Raw genomic sequence first — 26,117 nt, 5'->3', positions numbered from 1 at the left:
AACATATTTTCAGATGGGGGTCGGCGGCCAAATATATTATATATTTTTGGGGTCCTTGACATGTTTGAGAACGAATGACATACTGTAGAAACGAATGACATAGAAACAGAGGGTTTTACAGAAAACTGTCAGGATTTAGAAGACATTTGTAGAATCGTTCCCAGGTCCAAATGGTCATGTTAACTGTGAAATACGAAATTACTAGTTTACCGATTCAATTCTGTGGAGGATTTGTGCACTAAGCGAAAAAGGCCTCATCACACTGCGAATCAGATGTTGTACTTATTTAACAAGATCCTTGTTAAATAAGGATTAGTTATGTTGGCAGTCTGCTGAGTCTGGGCAAGCCTAACACAAATCTTAATCTTACACCAAAGGCTGACACCGTATGCTTGATTTACAGACAGAAAAACAAGGTTGCAAATGTGAATGCCAACCCACATCATTCAGTTTAATCAAATGGCTCACTGAAAACTGATTATGGATGTGGATATTATGCTGTATAACTACAGTAATTATGAAGGTTCCACTTTATGGACTTTTGCCCACATTGTTCATCCTGTGAAAAACCAACGCTCCCCATAACTACTCATCATGGTAGCCATCATAATTTGAGTATGGCTGTGTGTCTGTTTCCATCATTATGTTTATGTTTATTCATTGCACATACCGTATAAAGAGTGTAATGAGTTCAGTTCTAACAGATCTCCCTGTCAAGGAGGGCTATACAATGGTAAATGGTGCATTTATAAACACACACACACACACACACACACACACACACACACACACACACACACACACACACACACACACACACACACACACACACACACACACACACACACACACACACACACACACACACACACACACACACACAAAATGGCAAATGGTGCATTTATATAGCGCCTTTATCCAAGGCGCTTTACATAGATTGTGCATTACATTCATCCATTCACACACCTTTACAGAGATTGTGCATTACATTCACCCGTTCACACACACATTCACACACCGATGGCAGCGGAAACCATGCAAGGCACCAACTAGCACATCGGGAGCAATTAGGGGTTCAGTGTCTTGCCCAAGGACACTTCGACAGTAACTCTGGGGGAGCCCGGGTTCGAACTGGCAACCTTGTGGTTACCATCCAGCCACTCTACCCCCTGAGCCACCACCTGAGCCACCACACACACACACACACACACACACACACACACACACACACACACACACACACACACACACACACACACACACACACACACACACACACACACACACACACACACACACACACACACACACACACACACACACACACACACACACACACACACACACACACACACACGGCAGTGGAAACCATGCAAGGCACCAACTAGCACATCCGGAGCAAGTAGGGGTTCTGTCAGTGTCATGCTCAAGGTCACTTGGACACTGACTCTGGGGGAGCCTACAGTACAGCCACCGCCGCCCCTATAAAAGACACTGACTCTGGGGGAGCATACAGTACAGCCACCGCCGCCCCTATAAAAGACACTGACTCTGGGGGAGCCTACAGAACAGCCACCGCCACCCCTATAAAAGACACTGACTCTGGGGGAGCCTACAGTACAGCCACCGCCGCCCCTATAAAAGACACTGACTCTGGGGGAGCCTACAGAACAGCCACCGCCACCCCTATAAAAGACACTGACTCTGGGGGAGCCTACAGAACAGCCACCGCCACCCCTATAAAAGACACTGACTCTGGGGGAGCATACAGAACAGCCACCGCCGCCCCTATAAAAGACACTGACTCTGGGGGAGCATACAGTACAGCCACCGCCACCCCTATAAAAGACACTGACTCTGGGGGAGCATACAGTACAGCCACCGCCACCCCTATAAAAGACACTGACTCTGGGGGAGCCTACAGAACAGCCACCGCCACCCCTATAAAAGACACTGACTCTGGGGGAGCCTACAGAACAGCCACCGCCGCCCCTATAAAAGACACTGACTCTGGGGGAGCATACAGTACAGCCACCGCCACCCCTATAAAAGACACTGACTCTGGGGGAGCCTACAGAACAGCCACCGCCACCCCTATAAAAGACACTGACTCTGGGGGAGCCTACAGAACAGCCACCGCCGCCCCTATAAAAGACACTGACTCTGGGGGAGCCTACAGAACAGCCACCGCCGCCCCTATAAAAGACACTGACTCTGGGGGAGCATACAGAACAGCCACCGCCACCCCTATAAAAGACACTGACTCTGGGGGAGCCTACAGAACAGCCACCGCCACCCCTATAAAAGACACTGACTCTGGGGGAGCCTACAGAACAGCCACCGCCACCCCTATAAAAGACACTGACTCTGGGGGAGCATACAGAACAGCCACCGCCACCCCTATAAAAGACACTGACTCTGGGGGAGCATACAGAACAGCCACCGCCACCCCTATAAAAGACACTGACTCTGGGGGAGCATACAGTACAGTACAGTACAGTACAGAGCATACAGTACAGCCCCCGCCGCCCCTATAAAAGACACTGACTCTGGGGGACCATACAGTACAGTACAGTACAGTACAGAGCATACAGTACAGTACAGTACAGAGCATACAGTACAGTACAGAGCATACAGTACAGTACAGAGCATACAGTACAGTACAGAGCATACAGTACAGCCACCGCCGCCCCTATAAAAGACACTGACTCTGGGGGAGCATACAGTACAGTACAGTACAGAGCATACAGTACAGTACAGTACAGAGCATACAGTACAGTACAGTACAGAGCATACAGTACAGCCACCGCCGCCCCTATTAAAGGTCATCAAAGACATCTGGCCCATTGCTTCCAACGGGCCGACGAGAGCTACACGTAAACAACTGTGCATAGTACATTCTTTGAGGAATAACTCACACACATTATAGGTTTTAATAACCTACTGTGTGTGTAACTTTCACACATTATAGGTTTCAATAACCTACTGTGCGTAACTTTCACAAATGGTCAAAGACAAAGTCTAAAGAAAGAAAGCCACGAGAATCGAGATCCGTCACAGATCTCAGAAGCTATTCAATATCAAATAATAACGTATACCATACTCAGTGGCGTGCACAGACATTTAGAGGGGCAGGTGCTCAAGTGAAAAAAAGGGGCACCTTGTGCAGCGCATTTTGGGGCGGGAAGTGGGAACCCATTTTGGTGCTTTAGCTATTGAAAAATAGCAGATCTACAAGCTCATAGCGCGCCACCGAGTGGCGCGCTATGAGCTTGTAGATCTGCTATTTATTTTTTTATCGAAGAACCACTGACATAGAAACATAGCTTTAGATTGTGGAGGCCTAAATAATATAGTAGAAGCGTTTTTTATCAAGATTTTTTTTTCTTTTTTTTTTAGCACATAGCCCACACTGCCCTTAGCCATAAGGGCAGGGGGTGCTCTAGCACCCCCTAGTGTCTATCTGTGCACGCCACTGACCACACTGTGTTTGGATTAGAGGAGCAGATAAAGTTTGAGACAAGAGCATCTATCTAGTCATCTGTCAAGTGTGGTAAACCGGATTGTGGTTTACCATCTACCCACTCTATCATTTAACCCATTCTGACCTGAGATCAGATTCATACGAGGTTTCCACTGGACACACACTGGTCTGACTAAGGATTCCATTTATCAATCAATACATGCATCCAACCATCCATCTGACCATCCGTCCATCTATCCGTCCATCCATCCATCCCACTGACCCCACCAGTGTTGTTTTTGTCGACTAAAACTAAGACGAGAAATGTCCGTCGACTACCTTTTTTCACTGACGAAAACTAAATGAAAACTAATCTATGATGACAAAAACTAAGACTAAACATACTGACGATTTCATCAACAAATAAAAACTACGCTAAAATGCTAGGAAGAGATCCAGTATAAGTCATTTTACACTTGGTTTGCATGGCGAAAATAGCCGATCTACAAACACACAACGCGTCGCAGCTTGTAGATCGGCTATTTTCAGCAAGTGTGAAATCAGTCATTACGACGGCATCAAGGCCCGCCAAAATACATTTTAGTCGACTAAATCAACTGTAGATTTAGTGGACAAAGAATCTTATGACATTCAGTCAACTAAAACTAGACTAAAAACACAAACATTCCAGGTGACTAAAATGTGACTATAAGAAAACGTTTCAAGAGACTATATGACTAAAACTAAAACAGAAACGTTCACAACAACCGGACCCTGGCCTGCACCAGTGTTGTTTTCGTCGACTAAAACTAAGACGAAAAATGTTCGTCGACTACCTTTTTCCACTGAAGAAAACTAAATGGAAACTAAATGAAAACTATGCTATGGTGACTAAAACTAAGACTAAATATACTGACAATTTCGTCAACAAATAAAAACTAGACTAAAATGTTAGGAAGGGACTAGTGGACAACAGATCCAGTTTTATGCTGGGTTGCATGCTGAAAATAGCAGATCTACAATCTCACAACGCGTCGCAGAAAAATATGTCATTACAATGACATCAAGGCCTGTCAAAACACATTTTAGTCGACTAAATCAACTGTAGATTTAGTCGACTAAAATCATATGACATTTAGTCGACTAAAACTAGACTAAACACTAATACATTCCAGGTGACTAAAATGTGACTAAGACTAAGTGAAAACTATTCAGGAGACTATGATGACTAAAACTAAAATAGAAATTTGCTGCCAAAAACAACCCCGGCCTGCACCCTCTCCTCCCTAACCCAGAGACAGGATGGCCACATGCAGCGCTCCATACGCGAGGTGAACACCACCAGCCGGGCCTGCGTTCTGTGGGACCTGGGCGAGGACACGGACTACCTCATCCAGGTCCAGTCCATCGGCCTGTACGGAGAGAGCCAGGCCAGCAAGAAGGTCCACTTCCGCACCCTCAGGAAGTCTGACCGCTTCCCTTCTTCCTCCAACAACAGCTCCAACCAAGGTGAGGATTCACCGTGTAAATGAAAGTGCACACATACCGTACATGTGTTTTGGTGTCTGGATCTCCATCATTACACTGTTGAGGGAGGATCATACAGTATTATCCTAGCATAATATGATCTGTACACCAGCTCAGTGGCCTTGTGGCCTCCCTGAGACTGGGAGGTTGTGGGTTCAATCCCCGGCCGGGTCATACCAAAGACTGTAAAAATGGGACCCAGTGCCTCCCTGCTTGACACTCAGCATCAAGGGTTGGATTGGGGGGTAAGTCCCTGCGACATACTAGCGTCATGTCCAGGGGGTGTACTTGTACATCAAGCTGCCTCACGCTACAGAAACAGGAGATAGGCTCCTGCCCCTATGGGCCTCATGGCTACAGAAACAGGAGATTGGCTCCTGCCCTATGGGCCCCATGGCTACAGAAACAGGAGATAGGCTCCTGCCCTATGGGCCCCATGGCTTGGCAAGGCTACTTACTATATGATCTGTACACAGAAATGTCTTAGAATCATATGATCTCTCTGTACACAGATATGTGTGGCAGTTTACATTCAACAAACATTACTCCTCTAGTCTAGACTACCCAGTGTGGTTAAAATGTGTGAGGATGTCTTTAGACATAGACTTGTGTATTTTTCAAATGTACAAATAGAAAGAGACTTCTGATATATCAAGACCATGTACCTCCGTCCATCACGTTAATATTAATATCAAATCACTGGCCAACACCACTGTTGGCCATTTGAAATCAGACGTAAATGTAGAAATAACTAAACAAACTGTTTTCATGCTCAATATCATCAAATAAACTACAGTACTTTCAAGCGATAGATTTTTTTTTAATTAGATCTATTAATAACAATATCACCAATAAGAGTCATGAATAATATAATTATGTCTCAATGTGTCCTTGGAGACAAGAACGGTGAGCACGGAGGGATATAGTTAGAGAATATATGGATTATTTAAGTATAGCCTTTATTGCTGATAAATGATACTTCTCATCATCGTAAGAATATCATACAATTTAGGCATTTAGCAGAATCCAGAGCGACTTACATTAAGCAAGAACGAAAAGCACAGCAATACATCACATACATACAAAGTAGTTATCATGAAACATGCGTAAGCTAAGAACGTAACAATGGAATATATATACTATATATATACTATACTATACTATACTATGACTACATAAAATGCAATTCTAGTGCCGTCTACATAACATGCTATAAGTCTGTATAAAATGCTATCTAAGTCTACAGGTGGGTTTCCCCGACTACGGTGGAAGATTGGGAGTGAGGCTGCAGTTCTGACTGTGATGGGAAGTGCATTCCATAGTTTAGATTGGGGAGTGAGGCTGCAGTTCTGACTGTGATGGGAAGTGCATTCCATAGTTTAGATTGGGAGTGAGCCTGCAGTTCTGACTGTGATGGGAAGTGCATTCCATAGTTTAGATTGGGAGTGAGGCTGCAGTTCTGACTGTAATGGGAAGTGCATTCCATAGTTTAGATTGGGGAGTGAGGCTGCAGTTCTGACTGTGATGGGAAGTGCATTCCATAGTTTAGATTGGGAGTGAGGCTGCAGTTCTGATTGTGATGGGAAGTGCATTCCATAGTTTAGATTGGGAGTGAGGCTGCAGTTCTGATTGTGATGGGAAGTGCATTCCATAGTTTAGATTGGGAGTGAGGCTGCAGTTCTGATTGTGATGGGAAGTGCATTCCATAGTTTAGATTGGGAGTGAGGCTGCAGTTCTGACTGTGATGGGAAGTTCATTCCACAGTTTAGATTGGGAGTGATGCTGCAGTTCTGATTGTGATGGGAAGTGCATTCCATAGTTTAGATTGGGAGTGATGCTGCAGTTCTGATTGTGATGGGAAGTGCATTCCACAGTTTAGATTGGGAGTGAGGCTGCAGTTCTGATTGTAATGGGAAGTGCATTCCACAGTTTAGATTGGGAGTGAGGCTGCAGTTCTGACTGTGATGGGAAGTGCATTCCATAGTTTAGATTGGGAGTGAGGCTGCAGTTCTGACTGTGATGGGAAGTTCATTCCACAGTTTAGATTGGGAGTGATGCTGCAGTTCTGACTGTGATGGGAAGTGCATTCCATAGTTTAGATTGGGAGTGATGCTGCAGTTCTGATTGTAATGGGAAGTGCATTCCATAGTTTAGATTGGGAGTGATGCTGCAGTTCTGATTGTAATGGGAAGTGCATTCCATAGTTTAGATTGGGGAGTGAGGCTGCAGTTCTGATTGTAATGGGAAGTGCATTCCATAGTTTAGATTGGGAGTGATGCTGCAGTTCTGATTGTAATGGGAAGTGCATTCCATAGTTTAGATTGGGAGTGAGGCTGCAGTTCTGATTGTAATGGGAAGTGCATTCCATAGTTTAGATTGGGAGTGATGCTGCAGTTCTGACTGTGATGGGAAGTGCATTCCATAGTTTAGATTGGGGAGTGAGGCTGCAGTTCTGACTGTGATGGGAAGTGCATTCCATAGTTTAGATTGGGGAGTGAGGCTGCAGTTCTGACTGTGATGGGAAGTGCATTCCATAGTTTAGATTGGGGAGTGAGGCTGCAGTTCTGATTGTGATGGGAAGTGCATTCCATAGTTTAGATTGGGGAGTGAGGCTGCAGTTCTGATTGTAATGGGAAGTGCATTCCATAGTTTAGATTGGGGAGTGAGGCTGCAGTTCTGATTGTGATGGGAAGTGCATTCCATAGTTTTGGAGCCAGAAGGGAATCATGAATCCATAGTTCATGAATCCTATAGTTTCATTTCTGATCAACGCAGTAATGCAGATCACCATCAAATACGTGGCTAATGTACACAGAGAGAACATAGCACCCGCAATTACAATCATCTAAATAGGGGCCCATGCAGTGACTTCACCACTCTATAACGATGATGAAAATTATGTTTTTACGGCTGAATTACCTCACACTAAACACATGGGGCTGTATTTTGCGTGTCTTATAAGTACCAGGTCTTATCACTTAACTTAAGACCTGGAGGCGGGATCAATGCCATTTGGCTATTCTGAGTGGCAAAAAGAGCATTGACCACGCCTCCAGGTCTTAAGTTAAAGGACAACTTTAGTTTTTTTCAACCAAGGTTCATGTTTTAGGATGTCATTAGAGAAAGTATAAGATGCGTGTTAATTTTCTTTCATTTGCTGCTTTCTTTCGTTTTAGGGATTTTAGCTCTTTTTGACAGGGGGGCGGGGGCATTCGAGCATGGGGCTAAATATGTATTTTTTTACCAAATTTTATTGTGATTTATTTCTGTATTATTGACTATGATATATAGTCGTAATACACCCCAGGAAATTACATCTGGCCACAGAAGATCACAGGATCTACTGAATGTGAAGGTAGCCTACTGGGGGAAGGCTTATACTGTGTGTATAGGCTCAATATGTCAGTTTGTCACATTCAGTAGATCCTGTGATATTTTGTGGACAGATGTAATTTCTTGGGGTTTATTAGGACTATAGTAAATTATAAAATAATAAATCGCCATAATATTTTGTCAAAAAATACATATTTATCCCCATGCTCGAATGCCCCCACCCCCCTATCAGAAACTGGTAAAATCCCAAAAACGAAAGAAAGCAGCAAATGAAAGAAAATGAACTCTCAACCTTTTAGTTTCTCTAATGACAACCTAAAACATGAACCTTGGTTGAAAAAAACTAAAGTTGTCCTTTAAGTAATAAGACCTGTTACTTAAGACACGCAAAATACAGCCCCACGGTCTGCTATAAAGGCCATATTACTCCTCAGGCAGAACATACAGTATAGGGAGTCTTGCACAGTATGCCCTCTCCTGGACTGTGAATGCTTTCAAGCATGTTGACATTTTAAAACGAGCTACATAGAGTATATAGACACGATAAGTGCACCTGGCCTGAGAACCCCCTCTCTGCAGCTCATCTCCCAGAGGGCCTGGCTCTCTAAAGGTTGATTTCCTCCAACCATCCAATTTATTATTGACAGTGTGTCTTCACGCATGGCTAGAGACAGGCCGGGCTCTCTAAATATATGCAACTCTATATATATATATATATATATATCACTTTGGGGGGGGGGGGGGGGGGGTGCTTGATCAGGATTCTGACACGCACTCTAAAGCACTTGAGATTCAGTGTCTGAGCTCTGCATTTGATGTGCTGGTGAAGTGAAGACCATGACGGATTGGGACTGGTTTCAGCAGCAGATGAGAGCAGTGGGACGGAGGTACTGAATGGTTTCAGCAGCAGATGAGAGCAGTGGGACGGAGGTACTGTATGGTTTCAGCAGCAGATGAGAGCAGTGAGACGGAGGTACTGTATGGTTTCAGCAGCAGATGAGAGCAGTGAGACGGAGGTACTGTATGGTTTCAGCAGCAGATGAGAGCAGTGGGACGGAGGTACTGACTGGTTTCAGCAGCAGATGAGAGCAGTGGGACGGAGGTACTGAATGGTTTCAGCAGCAGATGAGAGCAGTGAGACAGACGGAGGTACTGAATGGTTTCAGCAGCAGATGAGAGCAGTGAGACGGAGGTACTGACTGGTTTCAGCAGCAGATGAGAGCAGTGGGACGGAGGTACTGTATGGTTTCAGCAGCAGATGAGAGCAGTGGGACGGAGGTACTGTATGGTTTCAGCAGCAGATGAGAGCAGTGGGACGGAGATACTGTATATCGACAGCGCAGGGCATCACACTGTTAGCCTGGTTAATAAACCAGACTAATATCGCACGGATCCGCGGGATATTAGTCTGGGGAGGCTCAGCTTGGATTTCATTTCCAGGGAAACATTTTCTCTTTGTCGCAATTGGTCAGAGGTATACTGTCAGTCAAAGGTCTCAAGCATTGAACGTCACTGTACCAAAGCCCGCCCATATTGCATACCGTGTCCCTATTGGGTGCACACGTTCTCGTGTGTAGAAAATGGGCGTACAATTGAGCCTCTCCAGACCGAAATCCGCCGGTAGGCAATTTTTTTTTGCCAACGGCTGATTCGGTCTGGTTTATTAACCGTCTTCCTGCCATTGCCGAAGCCCTTCGGCAATCAAAGCCTCAATTTGATAATACACCTTGCTGCCATTGCCGTAGCCCTTCGGCAATTATACTTTTATAGTGCATATGATCGATCGAGCCATAATGCTACTCACGTTAGCCGGTTAGCTAGCAGTTTTGTTAGCACTGCACTGGATCGTTCAGATTAGATCGCGGTCGCCATAAGAATCCATTCTATCCGTTTCTTTCAATCGCCTGTATCTCCTATTCCTTGTCCCAGATGGCATTTTTGGTCAAAACAGCGTTTCTTTGACGGCACAGAGCCGACGTTGTGGAGTGCTATATGTACCGGCATTGATTCGATTATGTAAACAAAGGTTGTCTTGGCAACGTAAAGCTGGCAGGGATAAGCTCACTTCCGGTTGAGGCAAAATGTGGCTTTTCAAAATAAGAGCTCAAATTAAAAAAATGCTGGCATGAATTAGGTCCTAATTTCTCAATAAATGGCAGCAGTAAAAGGGTTAACCAGGCTATCACACTGTGACCAGACTAGATTTCAGAAGCAATCATTTTGGGTTATGTTATGACTCAATTTTTGGTTCAGTCATGAATATAGGATAAATCAATTAAAATGACTTTAATGACCCATTTTGGGGCGGGAACCCCTTTTGGTGTTAGCATTATGCTATGCTTTAGCTATTGAAAAATAGCACGCGCTATGAGCTTGTGTAGGTCTGCTATTTTTGAAAAATCGAAGAACGACTGACATAGAAACATAGCTTTTTCAGAAAACTGTCAGGATGTGGAAGACATTTTTAGAATCTGATCTCAGGTCAGAATGACTGAAATAGTGACAGCCAAAGAAAAGCAAAGCAAGTTCTTGGACTAAGCTCAAGAACTTGTTTACAGCCAGGCCCTGCTCATAGAACATTTCATGGTAGAGGTTCAATGCCTTGCTCAAGGGCACTTCAACAGTGGTGATTTTAACGTGGGGATACGAACTAGCGACCTTCCGATATCAAGACCGCTCCGCAAACCGTTCGGCCACCGCTGCCCACAACAACAAAGAGGTCTAAACACCGGACCTATACTTGTTCTCCTTGACTTAGGCGGTGCAGCCAAAGTTCCTATTATGTAATATGTGGGAAGTGCTGATGCTCGTGAACCATGTTTCTCTCCAGCTGACTCAGATCCGGTAGCATTAGTTTAGTTTTGGCACGATCAGCAAAAGTGAGAGGAGAGACTAATTTACAATAAACCTCTAAACTGATCCCTGTACTGTATGCATTCCTCTAAACTGATCCCTGTACTGTATGCATTCCTCTAAACTGATCCCTGTACTGTATGCATTCCTCTAAACTGATCCCGACTAATTTACAATCAACCTCTAAACTGATCCCTGTACTGTATGCATTCCATGGTGGTATTAACCCATTTTGACAGATTCTAAAAATGTCTTCTACATCCTGACAGTTTTCTGAAAAAGCTATGTTTCTATGTCAGTCGTTCTTCGATTTTTCAAAAATAGCAGACCTACAAGCTCGTAGCGCGCCACTCGGTGGCGCGCTATGAGCTTGTAGATCTGCTATTTTTCAATAGCTAAAGCATAACATAATGCTAACACCAAAAGGGGTTCCCGCCCCAAAATGCATGCATTTGGATATCATTCTGTCAATGAGATTATATTGATTTACCTATAAAATGAAATTCACACAATGTGACTAGAGAGTGATGAAATAACTCAGTCATGGCACATTAATAGAATGATGAAATGCTTCCCTACATTTAGACTCATAAAAGTAAAGATTTACTACGTGGGGTCTTGGGAGCCCCGTGAGTGATCCAAGTGGGTCAGAGGAACCGCAGAATCTGTTTACGGGCTTCATTACCTGAAGTGTGGCATAGTACTGTAGTGAGTAAATAAACAATCAGTGTCAACTTTCCACAACAAATCCATCTTTACAACGTACAGAAAGCACAATGTCTGCACTTAAGGAGGCTAATAGGTGAACTAACCAGGAGCAATAATAACACCTTATTAAAGTGATAAAAGTACCTGGTGACGAGAGGACATTGATTGATTGAATTGATTGAAATATTTATTAACAGTTTGTAGAATTTACAGCACAAACTCAATACAGAGACTGTTAACTGTGAGTGGACGACCCAATTAAGCATTACACTTGTTTACAACAGGGTCCACATTGTTCAATTCATCAAAACATTTAGAGACATACAAATAGACATTTCTATGTAGCTAAAGAACAGAACAGGAATTCATCATATAGGAAGCAAAAAAGGGAAAAGATACATTATACAGTGAGGGGAAATGGGGGGGGGGGGGGTGGGGGGGATTCAGATTTTACAGAGGCCAGTTTCGAATTGCAGCCATCCTTCATCCAGCCAATCTTAGTTTACAGAGGACAGAGCAGGGGTTCTCAAACGGTGTGCCCCCAATAAGGCACACAGGTCCAGGACAGGTGAGTCTGGGAGTTTGAGCTAATATGTGACCAACTCCAGCAAAAAATGCCTCAACTCGATTTTTACAGATTACAGATTTTTACAGATTATTAAAGTACAGAATGTAAGCTTTCATATGATGTATCATTCAATGAAATTGGACTAATTGGAATAATTGAAGGAGATATGACCATCTAAAACTTGTTGAAACAGATACCCCAAAGCAGAGAATTTGCCATGCAAAGAATCCTGACAAAACAAGCACATCTTTGACTGATAAATGTATACATTTAATTTGCCCAAATGAATAATCTGTTGGAACGAAAACCTTCTTCAACATTCAAACTGTGTTAATATGAAAAGAACGAAAATCACATAAATAAATAAATAAAAAAGGTTTTATTTCGACCATTTCGACCATTTCATTCTGGCGAGTTGAGGCACATTCTGCTGGGCTGGGTCACAAATATGTTATTCCAGGAACCTCCTCAGAAGCAACGATTTGAGTTAAAAACGTTCGCTCTGAAAGAATATATAATCAAAGATTTGTGCTGCATTGTCACGATTGTTCAAAAATAGCAGACCTACAACAGCAAAAGTCAAAAGCATGAATGTCTTATTATAGGCTGTCAAACAATAGAAACGTGGTCCCCTTATAGACACAATTACTGTGCAATACTTCAAAGGAATGACAGGTTCACTATAATCCCTATTGCTGAGTCTAAACCTCGCTGCAACGCTTTAACAGCAGGAAGGAAATATATCAAAGCTACTATACGCTCAATGCTGGCACTCAAAAGGCTCTCCAAATATAGTCATCATGACAATTCCCAATATTCTCCACACACACATACGTGAAGTCCCTGTCACTGCTAAGTGCTGACCCCTACAGTTAGTCATGATGGAGGATACACATGAACCCATTCTGACCTGAGATCAGATTCATACGAGGTTTCCGCCGGACACACACTGGTCCTGATTAACCCATTCTGACCTGAGATCAGATTCTGAAAATGCCAGTCGCTCTTCGATTTTTCAAAAATAGCAGACCTACAAGCTCGTATCGCGCCACTCGGTGGCGCGATATGAGCTTGTAGATCTGCTATTTTTCAATAGCTAAAGCATAACATGATGCCGACACCAAAATGGGTGCCCGGTCAGAATGGGTTAAGGCACTTATTTTGAAGGGCGCTTTCCCCTACAATGCATGGAAGGAAGGAAGGATATGGCCTGGTCAGCCTGCAATGACATGCATACGATCTGCTCATCCCAGCTTAAAAATATAAAATATTTAGGACGACCGTTGAGCCGATTCTACTCTATGGCTCAGAGACAATGTGGACACTTTCAAAGATATTAGAGAAACGGTTTGATGGCACCTTTACACCCGCCTTCTAATGAGAGCGCAAAATCTGTCATGGAAGAGAAGAGCCACCCCCATCGACTGATCTAATATACGGGAACCTTCCCCTGTGTTTCTTCACTAGTCCACCCATCGACTGATCTAATATACGGGAACCTTCCCCGTGTTTCTTCACTAGTCCACCCATCGACTGATCTAATATACGGCAACCTTCACCGTGTTTCTTCACTAGTCCACCCATCGACTGATCTAATATACGGCAACCTTCCCTGTGTTTCTTCACTAGTCCACCCATCGACTGATCTAATATACGGCAACCTTCCCTGTGTTTCTACACTAGTCCACCCATCGACTGATCTAATATACGGGAACCTTCCCCTGTGTTTCTACACTAGTCCACCCATCGACTGATCTAATATACGGCAACCTTCCCTGTGTTTCTACACTAGTCCACCCATCGACTGATCTAATATACGGCAACCTTCCCCTGTGTTTCTACACTAGTCCACCCATCGACTGATCTAATATACGGGAACCTTCCCCTGTGTTTCTACACTAGTCCACCCATCGACTGATCTAATATACGGGAACCTTCCCCGTGTTTCTACACTAGTCCACCCATCGACTGATCTAATATACGGGAACCTTCCCCTGTGTTTCTACACTAGTCCACCCATCGACTGATCTAATATACGGCAACCTTCCCCGTGTTTCTACACTAGTCCACCCATCGACTGATCTAATATACGGCAACCTTCCCCTGTGTTTCTTCACTAGTCCACCCATCGACTGATCTAATATACGGGAACCTTCCCCGTGTTTCTTCACTAGTCCACCCATCGACTGATCTAATATACGGCAACCTTCACCGTGTTTCTTCACTAGTCCACCCATCGACTGATCTAATATACGGCAACCTTCCCTGTGTTTCTTCACTAGTCCACCCATCGACTGATCTAATATACGGCAACCTTCCCTGTGTTTCTACACTAGTCCACCCATCGACTGATCTAATATACGGGAACCTTCCCCTGTGTTTCTACACTAGTCCACCCATCGACTGATCTAATATACGGCAACCTTCCCTGTGTTTCTACACTAGTCCACCCATCGACTGATCTAATATACGGCAACCTTCCCCTGTGTTTCTACACTAGTCCACCCATCGACTGATCTAATATACGGGAACCTTCCCCTGTGTTTCTACACTAGTCCACCCATCGACTGATCTAATATACGGGAACCTTCCCCGTGTTTCTACACTAGTCCACCCATCGACTGATCTAATATACGGGAACCTTCCCCTGTGTTTCTACACTAGTCCACCCATCGACTGATCTAATATACGGCAACCTTCCCCGTGTTTCTACACTAGTCCACCCATCGACTGATCTAATATACGGCAACCTTCCGCTGTGTTTCTACACTAGTCCACCCATCGACTGATCTAATATACGGCAACCTTCCCCGTGTTTCTACACTAGTCCACCCATCGACTGATCTAACATACGGTAACCTTCCCCTGTTTCTACACTAGTCCACCCATCGACTGATCTAATATACGGCAACCTTCCCCGTGTTTCTACACTAGTCCACCCATCGACTGATCTAATATACGGCAACCTTCCCTGTGTTTCTACACTAGTCCACCCATCGACTGATCTAATATACGGCAACCTTCCCCGTGTTTCTACACTAGTCCACCCATCGACTGATCTAATATACGGCAACCTTCCCTGTGTTTCTACACTAGTCCACCCATCGACTGATCTAATATACGGCAACCTTTCCAGTGTTTCTACACTAGTCCACCCATCGACTAATCTAATATACGGTAACCTTCCCTGTGTTTCTACACTAGTCCACCCATCGACTGATCTAATATACGGCAACCTCCCCCGTGTTTCTTCACTAGTCCGATCCAGAAGAACACAGTTTTCCGGCCACTGCTACAGAGCTGACAATGAGGTTATATATCTTCCCTTCTCCTCTGGAGTCCTGCCTCAAAGCAGACCAGAGGTAGAAAGCTGTCGTTCCCTCTGATGTCATCCCTATATAGGAGACACAGGCATCAGTAAGCAGGAACTGGGGATGGGCAATGAAGGACCGGGAAGTCTGGCGTGGCGTTGATGTGAAATCCATGATCGATGCTGATCGCTGATATGAATACATCTTGTAATAAATCCAGCGCAGCGATAGTTCATTGAGACATGTATGCAAGTCAGAAGGTTTATTATATATTTCCCGGGCCCCCGTTCAGAATTCATTCTCTAACAGTAATTCATTCTGCTCCTTCAGCTGTCTCTCCACGTCAATGCCCTTCACTCTCATATTCGCTATACAAGCAGTCACTATTACTGTAAATGCTATAGCTGACACAACCCCTTTTGGTGTTTTAAACATTATGTAATGTTATAATTCAGCTATTGAAAAATAGCAGACCTACAAGCTCGTAGCGCGCCACCGAGTGGCGCGCTACGAGCTTGTAGGTCTGCTATTTTTGAAAAGTCGTGGAAATGTGGCACAAATCTTTGAATATATATTATTACAGAGTGAACATTTTAACTCAAATCTTTGCTTCTGGGGTCCCTGGAATAACATATTTTCAGACGGGGGGGCGGAGGCATATTACATATAATTTTTGGGGTCCTTGACATATGAAATATTGAGCACCACTGATATTTTATGAATTTCGACGTCGGGGCCTAAATGGGTTAATGGCGGTTGTACCATGATAAGTGGCATCTAGTTGTGTAATGGGTAGCCTGACCTAAGCAGAGACATTTCTGGCCTAGATGGGAGGGTCGCGCCTCAGAAAAGCGCGCACCCTGATTGGATCTCATCGATCTGTCCGTCACCCCCGGCCCCTCCTCTCCCCCCTAGTGCAGCGCTACGTCACATCATTTAGAGCCATAGGCGCAATAGCCACAGGGACGCAGGGGACGAGTCCCCTGCCAGCGTCACATTGGTCCCCCCCAGATGAGTTAGGGGGTCCCCCCTGGCTGGGGGGGTCCCCCCCTGTATCCCCCCTGGCTCCAAAGTTATCTTAGGAGTAATACTTTTGAAATCCTGCGTTCATAAACGCGATATATTTTGAAGCATATATATTTGATCCACCCCTGTTTAAATCCCAAAATGGTTTGGCCTGTTCTGTGTTTTCGGAAGTTTGGGAGTTGTTACACCGCCATCAGTGACCCAATGTGCTTTGCACTCTGTAATGATTCTAATAATACAGGAACAGGATTCAATAGGTCACCGCTTTTGGTGTCATGCACCACTTTTGGTGTATTGGCTATCAGTAGATGAATGGATTTACTTTATCCTTTTCATGTCAAGGACCCCCAAATGGACACGTATTAGCCTGCGGACCCCCCCATTTGAAGAGAAGAGAAGGACCCCCATAAGAGAAGATTTATAGTTTTATACAGCTCGGACGGACCCTATTGTAATGCCATGTCTAGCGGTGGGATGGGATGGGACTAATTTAAAAAACTGAGAGCGTCCACATGACATGCCACAAACTATCATGTAGTTGTACCTCTGGGGGTCCCCGGACCCCACTTTGGGAATTATATTATTATTTGGGGGGATTTGGGGAAAGGAGGAGATCGACGCCGGTCACGCCGCTATTAAGCAAAACTGTCAACATGCAGGTAAGGCGCTGCAGGTTTTTCTTTCCTCTCGAGTTGCATGGGTTTAACACTAACTATATATGTTGATGTTAAAACATCCTCTCCTGAAAACTTCCCAGGTGTTGTACATTTTATATAGGATAGGCTAACTTACAGATCAGATGGTCAGTGAGTTTTGACCTGTTCGAGGCGCTGCTGATAATGTGGTTAAACTTTTACGTTCTGAGACAAATGGGGAGGAGGAGGAATCACAGCCAGGTATTTCATAATAATAATAATAACTGTGCCAAAACGCAGTTTTGTATGTACATTGAGTCACTGGAACAACCTCTCAGTCCGACCCCAAACCCTAACCATAACCCCACGTTTTTGTGGTTAGACCCCCCCATCCCCCCCTCCCCTAGGGTGGTGGGGGGGACGGGGGGGACGGATTTTTCGGCGGCGCCGCTTCGCGGCGCCGCTATTTGTCCCCCCCTAGCGTTCGGTCCGTGTTGCGCCTCTGTTTAGAGCGACGCCCACCCGGAAGGGTTGACTCCCACTTTTAGACTGGTTCAGCCCACGGCTTTTTCCAGGCTTTCATCTTTCGCGCAGACGAAATGAAAGCCTGGGTATCGAGGCTATGTAATGGGTGACTCTGTGATTATAATGTGATGTTGTTCTATTGTGATATGTATCTGTGGTATATGGCATTCAATTGAAAGTAGTTAAATTGAGTGTTAAATGTCTTTATCTTGTGCTCTGCTCTGGGGGGTTGTTGTAGATATCAGAGCTGTCTCTCTCGGTGCACAGGTAATCTGATCCCAGATCAGTGGGCAAAGAGCAAAGAGCGGTCCGACTGAGATCTTTATTTTTTGGATGATAAAAATGTTGTTGGTTTGGTGGTGGTTTGGTGCGACAGTTTTGGTTAATTAGTAGCATAGTGTTTCAAATGGTTTTAAATATAAGCCCTTTCATTTGAAATATCTTTGAAATTTGGGATTTTTGCACGATCATGTTTGGTGGGGCAGGCAGTCGGGTAATTTAGGGGGCATTGCCACACTCGTGTCCCATGCCTATATCTGGCCCTGCATGGGAGGAGTGAGGAGTTTTAACCCATTCTGACCTGAGATCAGATTCTAAAAATGTCTTCTACATCCTGACAGTTTTCCATTCTGACCTGAGATCAGATTCTAAAAAATGTCTTCTAGGTCAGTCGCTCTTCGATTTTTCAAAAATAGCAGACCTACAAGCTCGTAGCGCGCCACTCGGTGGCGCGCTATGAGCTTGCTTTAGCTATTTTTAAATAGCTAAAGCATAACGTAATGCTAACACCAAAATGGGTTAACTGGGATGGCATTCACACATGCTATATACAAGCTATAGTTCCTCTCCTTGCCAAAGACACACCTACCAGTAAGAGTCGCTAGTGCAGCGTCAGAGATCGCCTGGTTGTGGTCAGGAACTTTTCCCCAGACATGTTTCTATTTAATTTATAGGCCTATATATTTATGCAATGCACCATCCACAAGTCCTAATATACATACTGTAAATTCAGTGATAATACCAGGGGAAATAATAGACAAATCCACTTTCCAAAACATAAATCAGACGATGAAATTGGAAGTGATACTGCAGGGTATTACAAAACCATGAACAAACCACAAAGGTAACCGACTGACATCGTGTTAGCATGCTATTATTGATTACAACATACAGTAAGTAAGCCTTGCAGATAGCCATGGAAGCACATACGGCAGGAGCCTATATCTCCTGTGCCTGTAGCGTGAGGCATCTATTCTTGATGTACACCCCCTGGACATGACGCTAGTATGCTGCAGGGACTTGTTAGGGCCGATTCATACTCCTATTTTACCGCTGTTTCGGCAGGCTCTACAGAGCCGAACCGACTTTTATTCGGCTCTAAAATAAGAGTATGAATCGGCCGTTACCCCCCAATGCAACCCTTGATGCTGAGCACCAAGCAGGGAGGCACTGGGTCCCATTTTTAGAGTCTTTGGTATGACCCGGCCGGGGATTGAACCCCGACCTCCCTGTCTCAGGGGCGAACACTCTGAGTAACCACAAGGCCACAGCTGAGCTGGGAACACTTTGATTACAACATACTTCACATTATAACTACAAACAAACAAAGAGGAATAATGTACATGTGAAATGAATCAGCAGAGGAGTTGTATCAGTTGTAGGACCAATTAGGAGCAGCTGGGGTATTATTAGTGCATATAGCTTTGCTGTACAGTTCACAATCCCAAAGAAGAGCGTCATGGGATCTTTGGCCACGGCTGGACTAATTATCACAGTGTCCTTGGAAAGTGTCGAGCACAATCCACTGAAACTGTTCTCATTGAGAAACTGAATACTTAGTGTGAAATATGTAGGGTATACTGTAGTGTACTGTACTGAAATATGTAGGGTATACTGTAGCAGCATACTGTACACTACTAGGTCAGGTTCCTTCGACTAATTCAGGAACAAAACCTTTGTTAAGATTCAGAATCTCGTTCTTAAAAGTAGGTTATCATTTGATTATCTAGACCAGTGGTTCCCAAAGTGGGTTCCGGAGACCCCTGGGGGTCCTTGAGGGAGTTACAGGCCGGGGGTCCCCAGCTAAATGATAGTTTGGAACCAAATGGACCCTTATATGGGTCTGTGACTCAGAGAGTGTACAAATGTACATTTTGTATGCTCTCAAGTTAAATTAGCATTGATTTTACAATTTAATTCGGGGGTCCCAGAGATAGAAATGCCATTAAATTGGGGGGTCCGTAGACTAATGCAGGTCAAACTGAGGGGGTCCTTGAAATTAAACGGGTTGAGAATCTCTGCTAGAGCCGTAAAAACCTTCTCTTATGGTGGGGTCCCTGGCATATTTCTTTCAAATGGGGGGTCCACGGGATAATTAGGGTCAATGTGGGGGTCCTTGATATGATAAAGCTTGGGAACCACTGATCTAGACCAAATTAAAAAATATATATTTCGCATTTTCAATAACTATGGGAATGGACAATAATGTAGGTTTCAAACAGGTTACGGCTGGGGAAAGGCAAAGGATCAACATGACAACATTCACACCAGCAGTGTTAAATATGACAACATTCACACCAGCAGTGTTAAATATGACAACATTCACACCAGCAGTGTGGAGATACTGTGAGCGTTAGCATCGGAACGCTCGGCAGCAAAAGGTGTAGCGTCGAAGTTGAGAAAACCTCAAATTTATATACATATATATTAACCCATTCTGACCTGAGATCAGATTCATATACGAGGTTTCCACTGGACACACACTGGGTCTGATTAACTGCTAGATGAACACGTTATCGTTACTCTGCATTTTTAAAACTGAAAACAAGTGGACATTTCAGCCTGAGAGCAGCACTATAGAGGAAAGGAGCTGTATTTTGCGTGTCTTAAGTACCAGGTCTTATTCCCTAACTTGAGTAAACTAAAGACCTGGAGGCGTGATCAATGCCATTTGGCTATTATATTCTGAGTGGCCAAAGAGCATTGATCACGCCTCCAGGTCTTTAGTTTACTCAAGTTAGGGAATAAGACCTGGTACTTAAGACACGCAAAATACAGCCCAAGGTCTCTTGGTCACTAAAAGTTGCAGTGAGGGAGCATATGCTTGTGCTCATCACGTTTCATGGCAAATTGTCCATTAGAATGATGATCATTACTACATAATTATAATTGGTAAATGCTTCCACAAGGAGTCACAGCTCTCTTTATGACCCAAGAAGTGGACAAAGAGAGAGAGAGAGAGAGAGAGAGAGAGAGCTGACACTCTGGTATTCAGGGCCAATATGTATATGTATATGCCTTGATGAGTTGCTTCACTAAAAGAGTAGCAATTGGTAAGAGTGGTGCTCTGGAAGAGTTCCATCCTTACAGGTTAAAAGATGGTTCAGGAGAAGGAGTTTAGGCTCACCGTCAATCCTCTTAATCCATTCTTTGTGGGAACCCTTTTTGGTGTTTTAAGCATTATGTTACACTTTAGCTATTGGAAAATAGCAGACCTACAAGCTCGTAGTGCGGCACCGAGTGCCGCGCTATGAGCTTGTAGATCTGCTATTTTTGAAAAAGTGTGAAAATGTGGCGAACAGTTTTAACTTAAATCATTGCTTCTGCATGCAGGGGAGGTCTCTGGAACAACATATTTTCAGATCGGCGGCCAATTACATATATTTTATGGGGTCCTTGACATGACAAAGGTTTGAGAACGACTGACACAGAAACATGGGGTTTTTAAGAAAACCGTCAGGATTTAGATTTGTAGAATCGTCCTCTAAATGGGTTAAAGAAGGATTGAACATTGGATTCAGCAGCTTCTGAAAATAAATAATGGCATGATGCTTGCATCAGGTAAACACACTTTTGTGCCCAATTTTTAGCAAAAGGCCGATGCACAGTGCACACCTCAGAAGGGTTAGATCTGAGCTGCCATGATTACTTTCAATCGTTATTATTTTTCTCTTTCTTCTTCCTTTCAAGTTTGCACCATGTTTTTGTTTGTTGTAATGTTATAGTTAATGATTACACATTATTAGGTGTAACAACTGAAAGTATTGACAAAATATGTAAGCATATTGACCGCATACCTGGAAGACTTGAGCACTGTGATGTGGAGACAGCTGGACAGACACTTCACAGGGGTCGTCAAGTGGGGTCCTACTTTCACCAACGTTTCGCTGACTGTATGGACTTCTGATCTCTCTCTCTCTCTCTCTCTCTCTCTGATGACCCCACAGTTCGCTGACTGTATTGACTTCTGATCTCTCTCTCTCTCTCTCTCTCTCTCTCTGATGACCCCACAGTTCGCTGACTGTATTGACTTCTGATCTCTCTCTCTCTCTCTCTCTCTCTCTCTCTCCCTCTCTCTCTCTCTCTCTCTCTCTCTCTCTCTGATGACCCCACAGTTCGCTGACTGTATTGACTTCTGATCTCTCTCTCTCTCTCTCTCTCTCTCTCTCTCTCTCTCCTCTCTCTCTCTCTCTCTCTCTCTCTCTCTCTGATGACCCCACAGTTCGCTGACTGTATTGACTTCTGATCTCTCTCTCTCTCTCCCTCTCTCTCTCTCTCTCTCTCTCTCTCTCTCTCTCTCTGATGACCCCACAGTTCGCTGACTGTATTGACTTCTGATCTCTCTCTCTCTCTCTCTCTCTCTCTCTCTCTCTCTCTCTCTCTCTCTCTCCCTCTCTCTCTCTCTCTCTCTCTCTCTCTCTCTCTCTCTGATGACCCCACAGTTCGCTGACTGTATTGACTTCTGATCTCTCTCTCCCTCTCTCTCCCTCTCTCTCTCCCAGATGACCCCACAGTGCAGGGACTGGACAAGTCCAGACATCTACAAACAGGGGAGATGGTCATCATTGTGGTGGTGCTGCTCATGTGGGCAGGTATGTCTGTTATATATTTATGCTAACGATTAACCACATGAAACCTATAGCGTCCTTATCCTGGGGCGTAACATCCAGACTTTTTTTCTAAAAGGCATAGTCTTTGAAAGACAAAAAAGTGTCCGCACTAAGTGTCTTCAGACTCCATCATGGCCCGTAGCACTTGCCCTAGCCCCGACATCCTTACGCATATGTTTCATGATAACTACTTGTTATCTAAAACCACATATTACACACATAACGACCCCCAGGAAAGTGTTATAAATCTTCTAAACATCATTAACATATATATATATATTTCAAAAAGCGTGAAGTGTCCCTTTAAGGAATAAGACTAGGGTTGCCAGTTACTGTGCAGAAATGTCTTAAGTTACATGGGTGCTAAAACATAATTGATAATAAAATGTCAAAGCGCACACACACCGTACTACTGACATGGTTAATACATAACAGTCCAAACACACGACAAACACATTGCATGCGATGCCTAGAGCAGGCCTACATGAAATATTAACCAAATGGACCCTAGCGTCCCTATTCTGGGCATGTGATGATAAAGCGTACATTCAGCGGAAATAGCATTTCTACAAGCACACACGCACACTACAGATCTCACATGATATGCTGGGTCGTTTTCAATGGGAAGTTGAAGAAGAGAGTACAGTAGGTACTGTATCTACTGTATAGACTGTGCTGGTCACGTTGCACATATTCCAGCTATTTCACAGCGTAATCGTCCAAGGGCCAATACATCAATACATTAGACAGCAGCTTAATCATTAACTCCATACCGGTAATCTTTCCCCTAGACATTTCAAAACGTATTTCTTTAAAGACCTTTCAAGCGTCGTACGAAGCCAACTGGAGTCGTGACAAATCATGACGACAAACACAATATTTTGGACCAAACAAAGAATTACAAAGAAGAAAAACAACAAAAAAAAGTGTTGTAACCTGATGTTATTTTCTACTTTCTAATTCTTTGTTTGGCCCAAAACATTGTGTTTATTGTCATGATTGGTCACGACAAGAGTTGGCTTTGTCCGCGGCGTAAACGTAAATAAAAACTTTTTGAAAAGTCGGGGATGAACAGGGATTTATCTACCGGGTCTCTCGAGGGGGCGGGACTGCAACGCTCTATAGCCCAGCTGGTGAAAGAAAGAGCGGGTAACAAATATAAAGACTGTGATTAAATTACATTAAACTACAGTATAGTGTCATTTGGCGAAAATAGCAGATTTACAAACTCACATGTCGCCACGTGACGCATTGTAAACTTGTGGGATCGGCTACTTAGTGAGATTTGATGTAGGGGAAAAAGAAGCAGTCCTTGTTTAATCAGACCAGTGTGTGTCCAGTGGAAAACTCGTATGAATCTGATCTCAGGTCAGAATGGGATAAGACCCTTGTTGGCCTCCTGATAACAAAGTACAGAAGGATCTTATGTGGTTATGGAGCTCTAAAATGTACAGTAGCTCATTACCCGTGTCAGTTCAATCTGCAAAATACAGTATAGGTAGTTTACAGATACCTAATGAATTAGTAATACGGTATCACAGATGGCTTTTGCATGCGTTTGGAATAAACAGCTAACACCTTTGTTAAATATTCATTGAAATGAAAATTGAATGTCACTCTTATCGCTTCGGTAAATGGAAAGCTAATTAAGGCCTTGGCTTCCACTTCCACTATTGCCGTTTGTTCTCTCTATAAAATGTTATGGATTATCCACTATCGCAAGACGTAAAGCATACCGTTTAGAAAAGGGCTTGATTCCTGAACTCGACAAAATGTCATGTTATTATGCAACCTTTGCAATGATTCAGCTACAATAATGTGTAAGCTACTTCCAACCTGCATGCAGGATCTGTTCAAACCCAGGGAGAGTAGATACGAACTCAGAGGAACTGGATTATTCCAAAAAATCAAAATCTCAAGAACTAACATAAAACAGAGATGTCTATCTGCCATTGGGGTGAATCTGTGGAACGAACTCAATACAGAACTAAAAGGGAGCAACTCCATAAGAACATTTAAAAGATCATATAAAGCTATGATAATTGACAAATATATAAAATCACTTTAATATATACAATATGCATAGGCAGTAGATATTACAAAATTATATTACAAAATTATATATAAAAAAAAGAAATATATATATATATATATATATATATATATATATATATATAAAATAAATTATTATTATAAGTAACCACTTCAAACATAAATATACAAACACATATGCAGTAAAAGTAAACGAGAATAAAAAAATACACTATATTTGAAGCAACCACTTCAAATATAAAAGTATGCTCTAAAAAAGCTAAATCTATGTGGGCGTAACGTAACTAGTATAAGGCATTTAAGCTAAATATTAATTTTCTGTTCATCATTGATATACAAGAAGCACATCACTACAGATAATCAGTTTTTCCCATTGCTATTGTTCCTGTTTTTTGTTTTTTTTCTGTTCCTTTTTTTCCCTTTCTTCTATTATTTGAATCATTAAAAAGGTGGGCATAATAAGCTTCGGCTTCAGCCCAAACCTTTTCAGTCAAACTGTAATTCCGAAACCCCCATTCTGAAATGTACTGTACTGTAAATTACTGAGATAAATAAACGAACTAACTAACTAAAAATGATTACATTATGCTATCCTACTATAAATGCGCCACGTCTTTGCGTACTGTACGTGCGTGCGTGCGTGCGCGTGCGGTTGTAATGCACGTAAGTCGAGAACCGTTTGCCCCACCGACTTCACATTCGACACACGCGTTCCACTCTCACACAGGGAGTGCAGTGCCCGGTATCGGGTCGGTCGGACCCACGTGTCCATGTTTCTCCAGAACCACCACAAAAGGCTCTGGTCAGGCTCTGCCAGATGGGCCTAATGAGGCCAACTCCTTTTACATGGACCAGGCTCTGCCAGTGGGCCTAATGAGGCCAACTCCTTTTACATGGACCAGGCTCTGCCAGTGGGCCTAATGAGGCCAACTCCTTTTACATGGACCAGGCTCTGCCAGTGGGCCTAATGAGGCCAACTCCTTTTACATGGACCAGGCTCTGCCAGTGGGCCTAATGAGGCCAACTCCTTTTACATGGACCAGGCTCTGCCAGTGGGCCTAATGAGGCGCAACCAATCAGGCTCTGCCAGTCGGCCTAATGAGGCTCAACCAATCAGGCTCTGCCAGTGGGCCCAAATGATTGCCAAGTATACATACACAGATCTCCATGTGGGACAACCAGCTGACCGTTAAAACGGTGCTACGACAACGTATATCATTAGGTTCC

General features: G+C 43.7%; 1 protein-coding gene across 1 annotated transcript in view; it reads left to right on the top strand.

Annotated features, from left to right (window-relative positions):
- fndc4a (fibronectin type III domain containing 4a) overlaps positions 1-26,117 on the top strand; it is a gene marked incomplete at both ends in the record, with an annotated part of 44,821 nt that overhangs the window by 12,836 nt on the left and 5,868 nt on the right. The window contains 2 exons of the mRNA XM_083791040.1: positions 4,759-4,972; positions 22,731-22,820. Of these exons, the coding sequence (XP_083647166.1) occupies positions 4,759-4,972; positions 22,731-22,820 (304 nt within the window). The remainder of the gene's footprint in view (positions 1-4,758; positions 4,973-22,730; positions 22,821-26,117) is intronic.

Source organism: Protomyctophum parallelum (genome assembly GCF_964188405.1).
Source record: "Protomyctophum parallelum genome assembly, chromosome: 19".
NCBI classification, from domain to species: Eukaryota; Metazoa; Chordata; class Actinopteri; order Myctophiformes; family Myctophidae; genus Protomyctophum; species Protomyctophum parallelum.
Note: the sequence above shows the minus strand (reverse complement) of the source record. Positions and strands in the feature narration are given on the sequence as shown.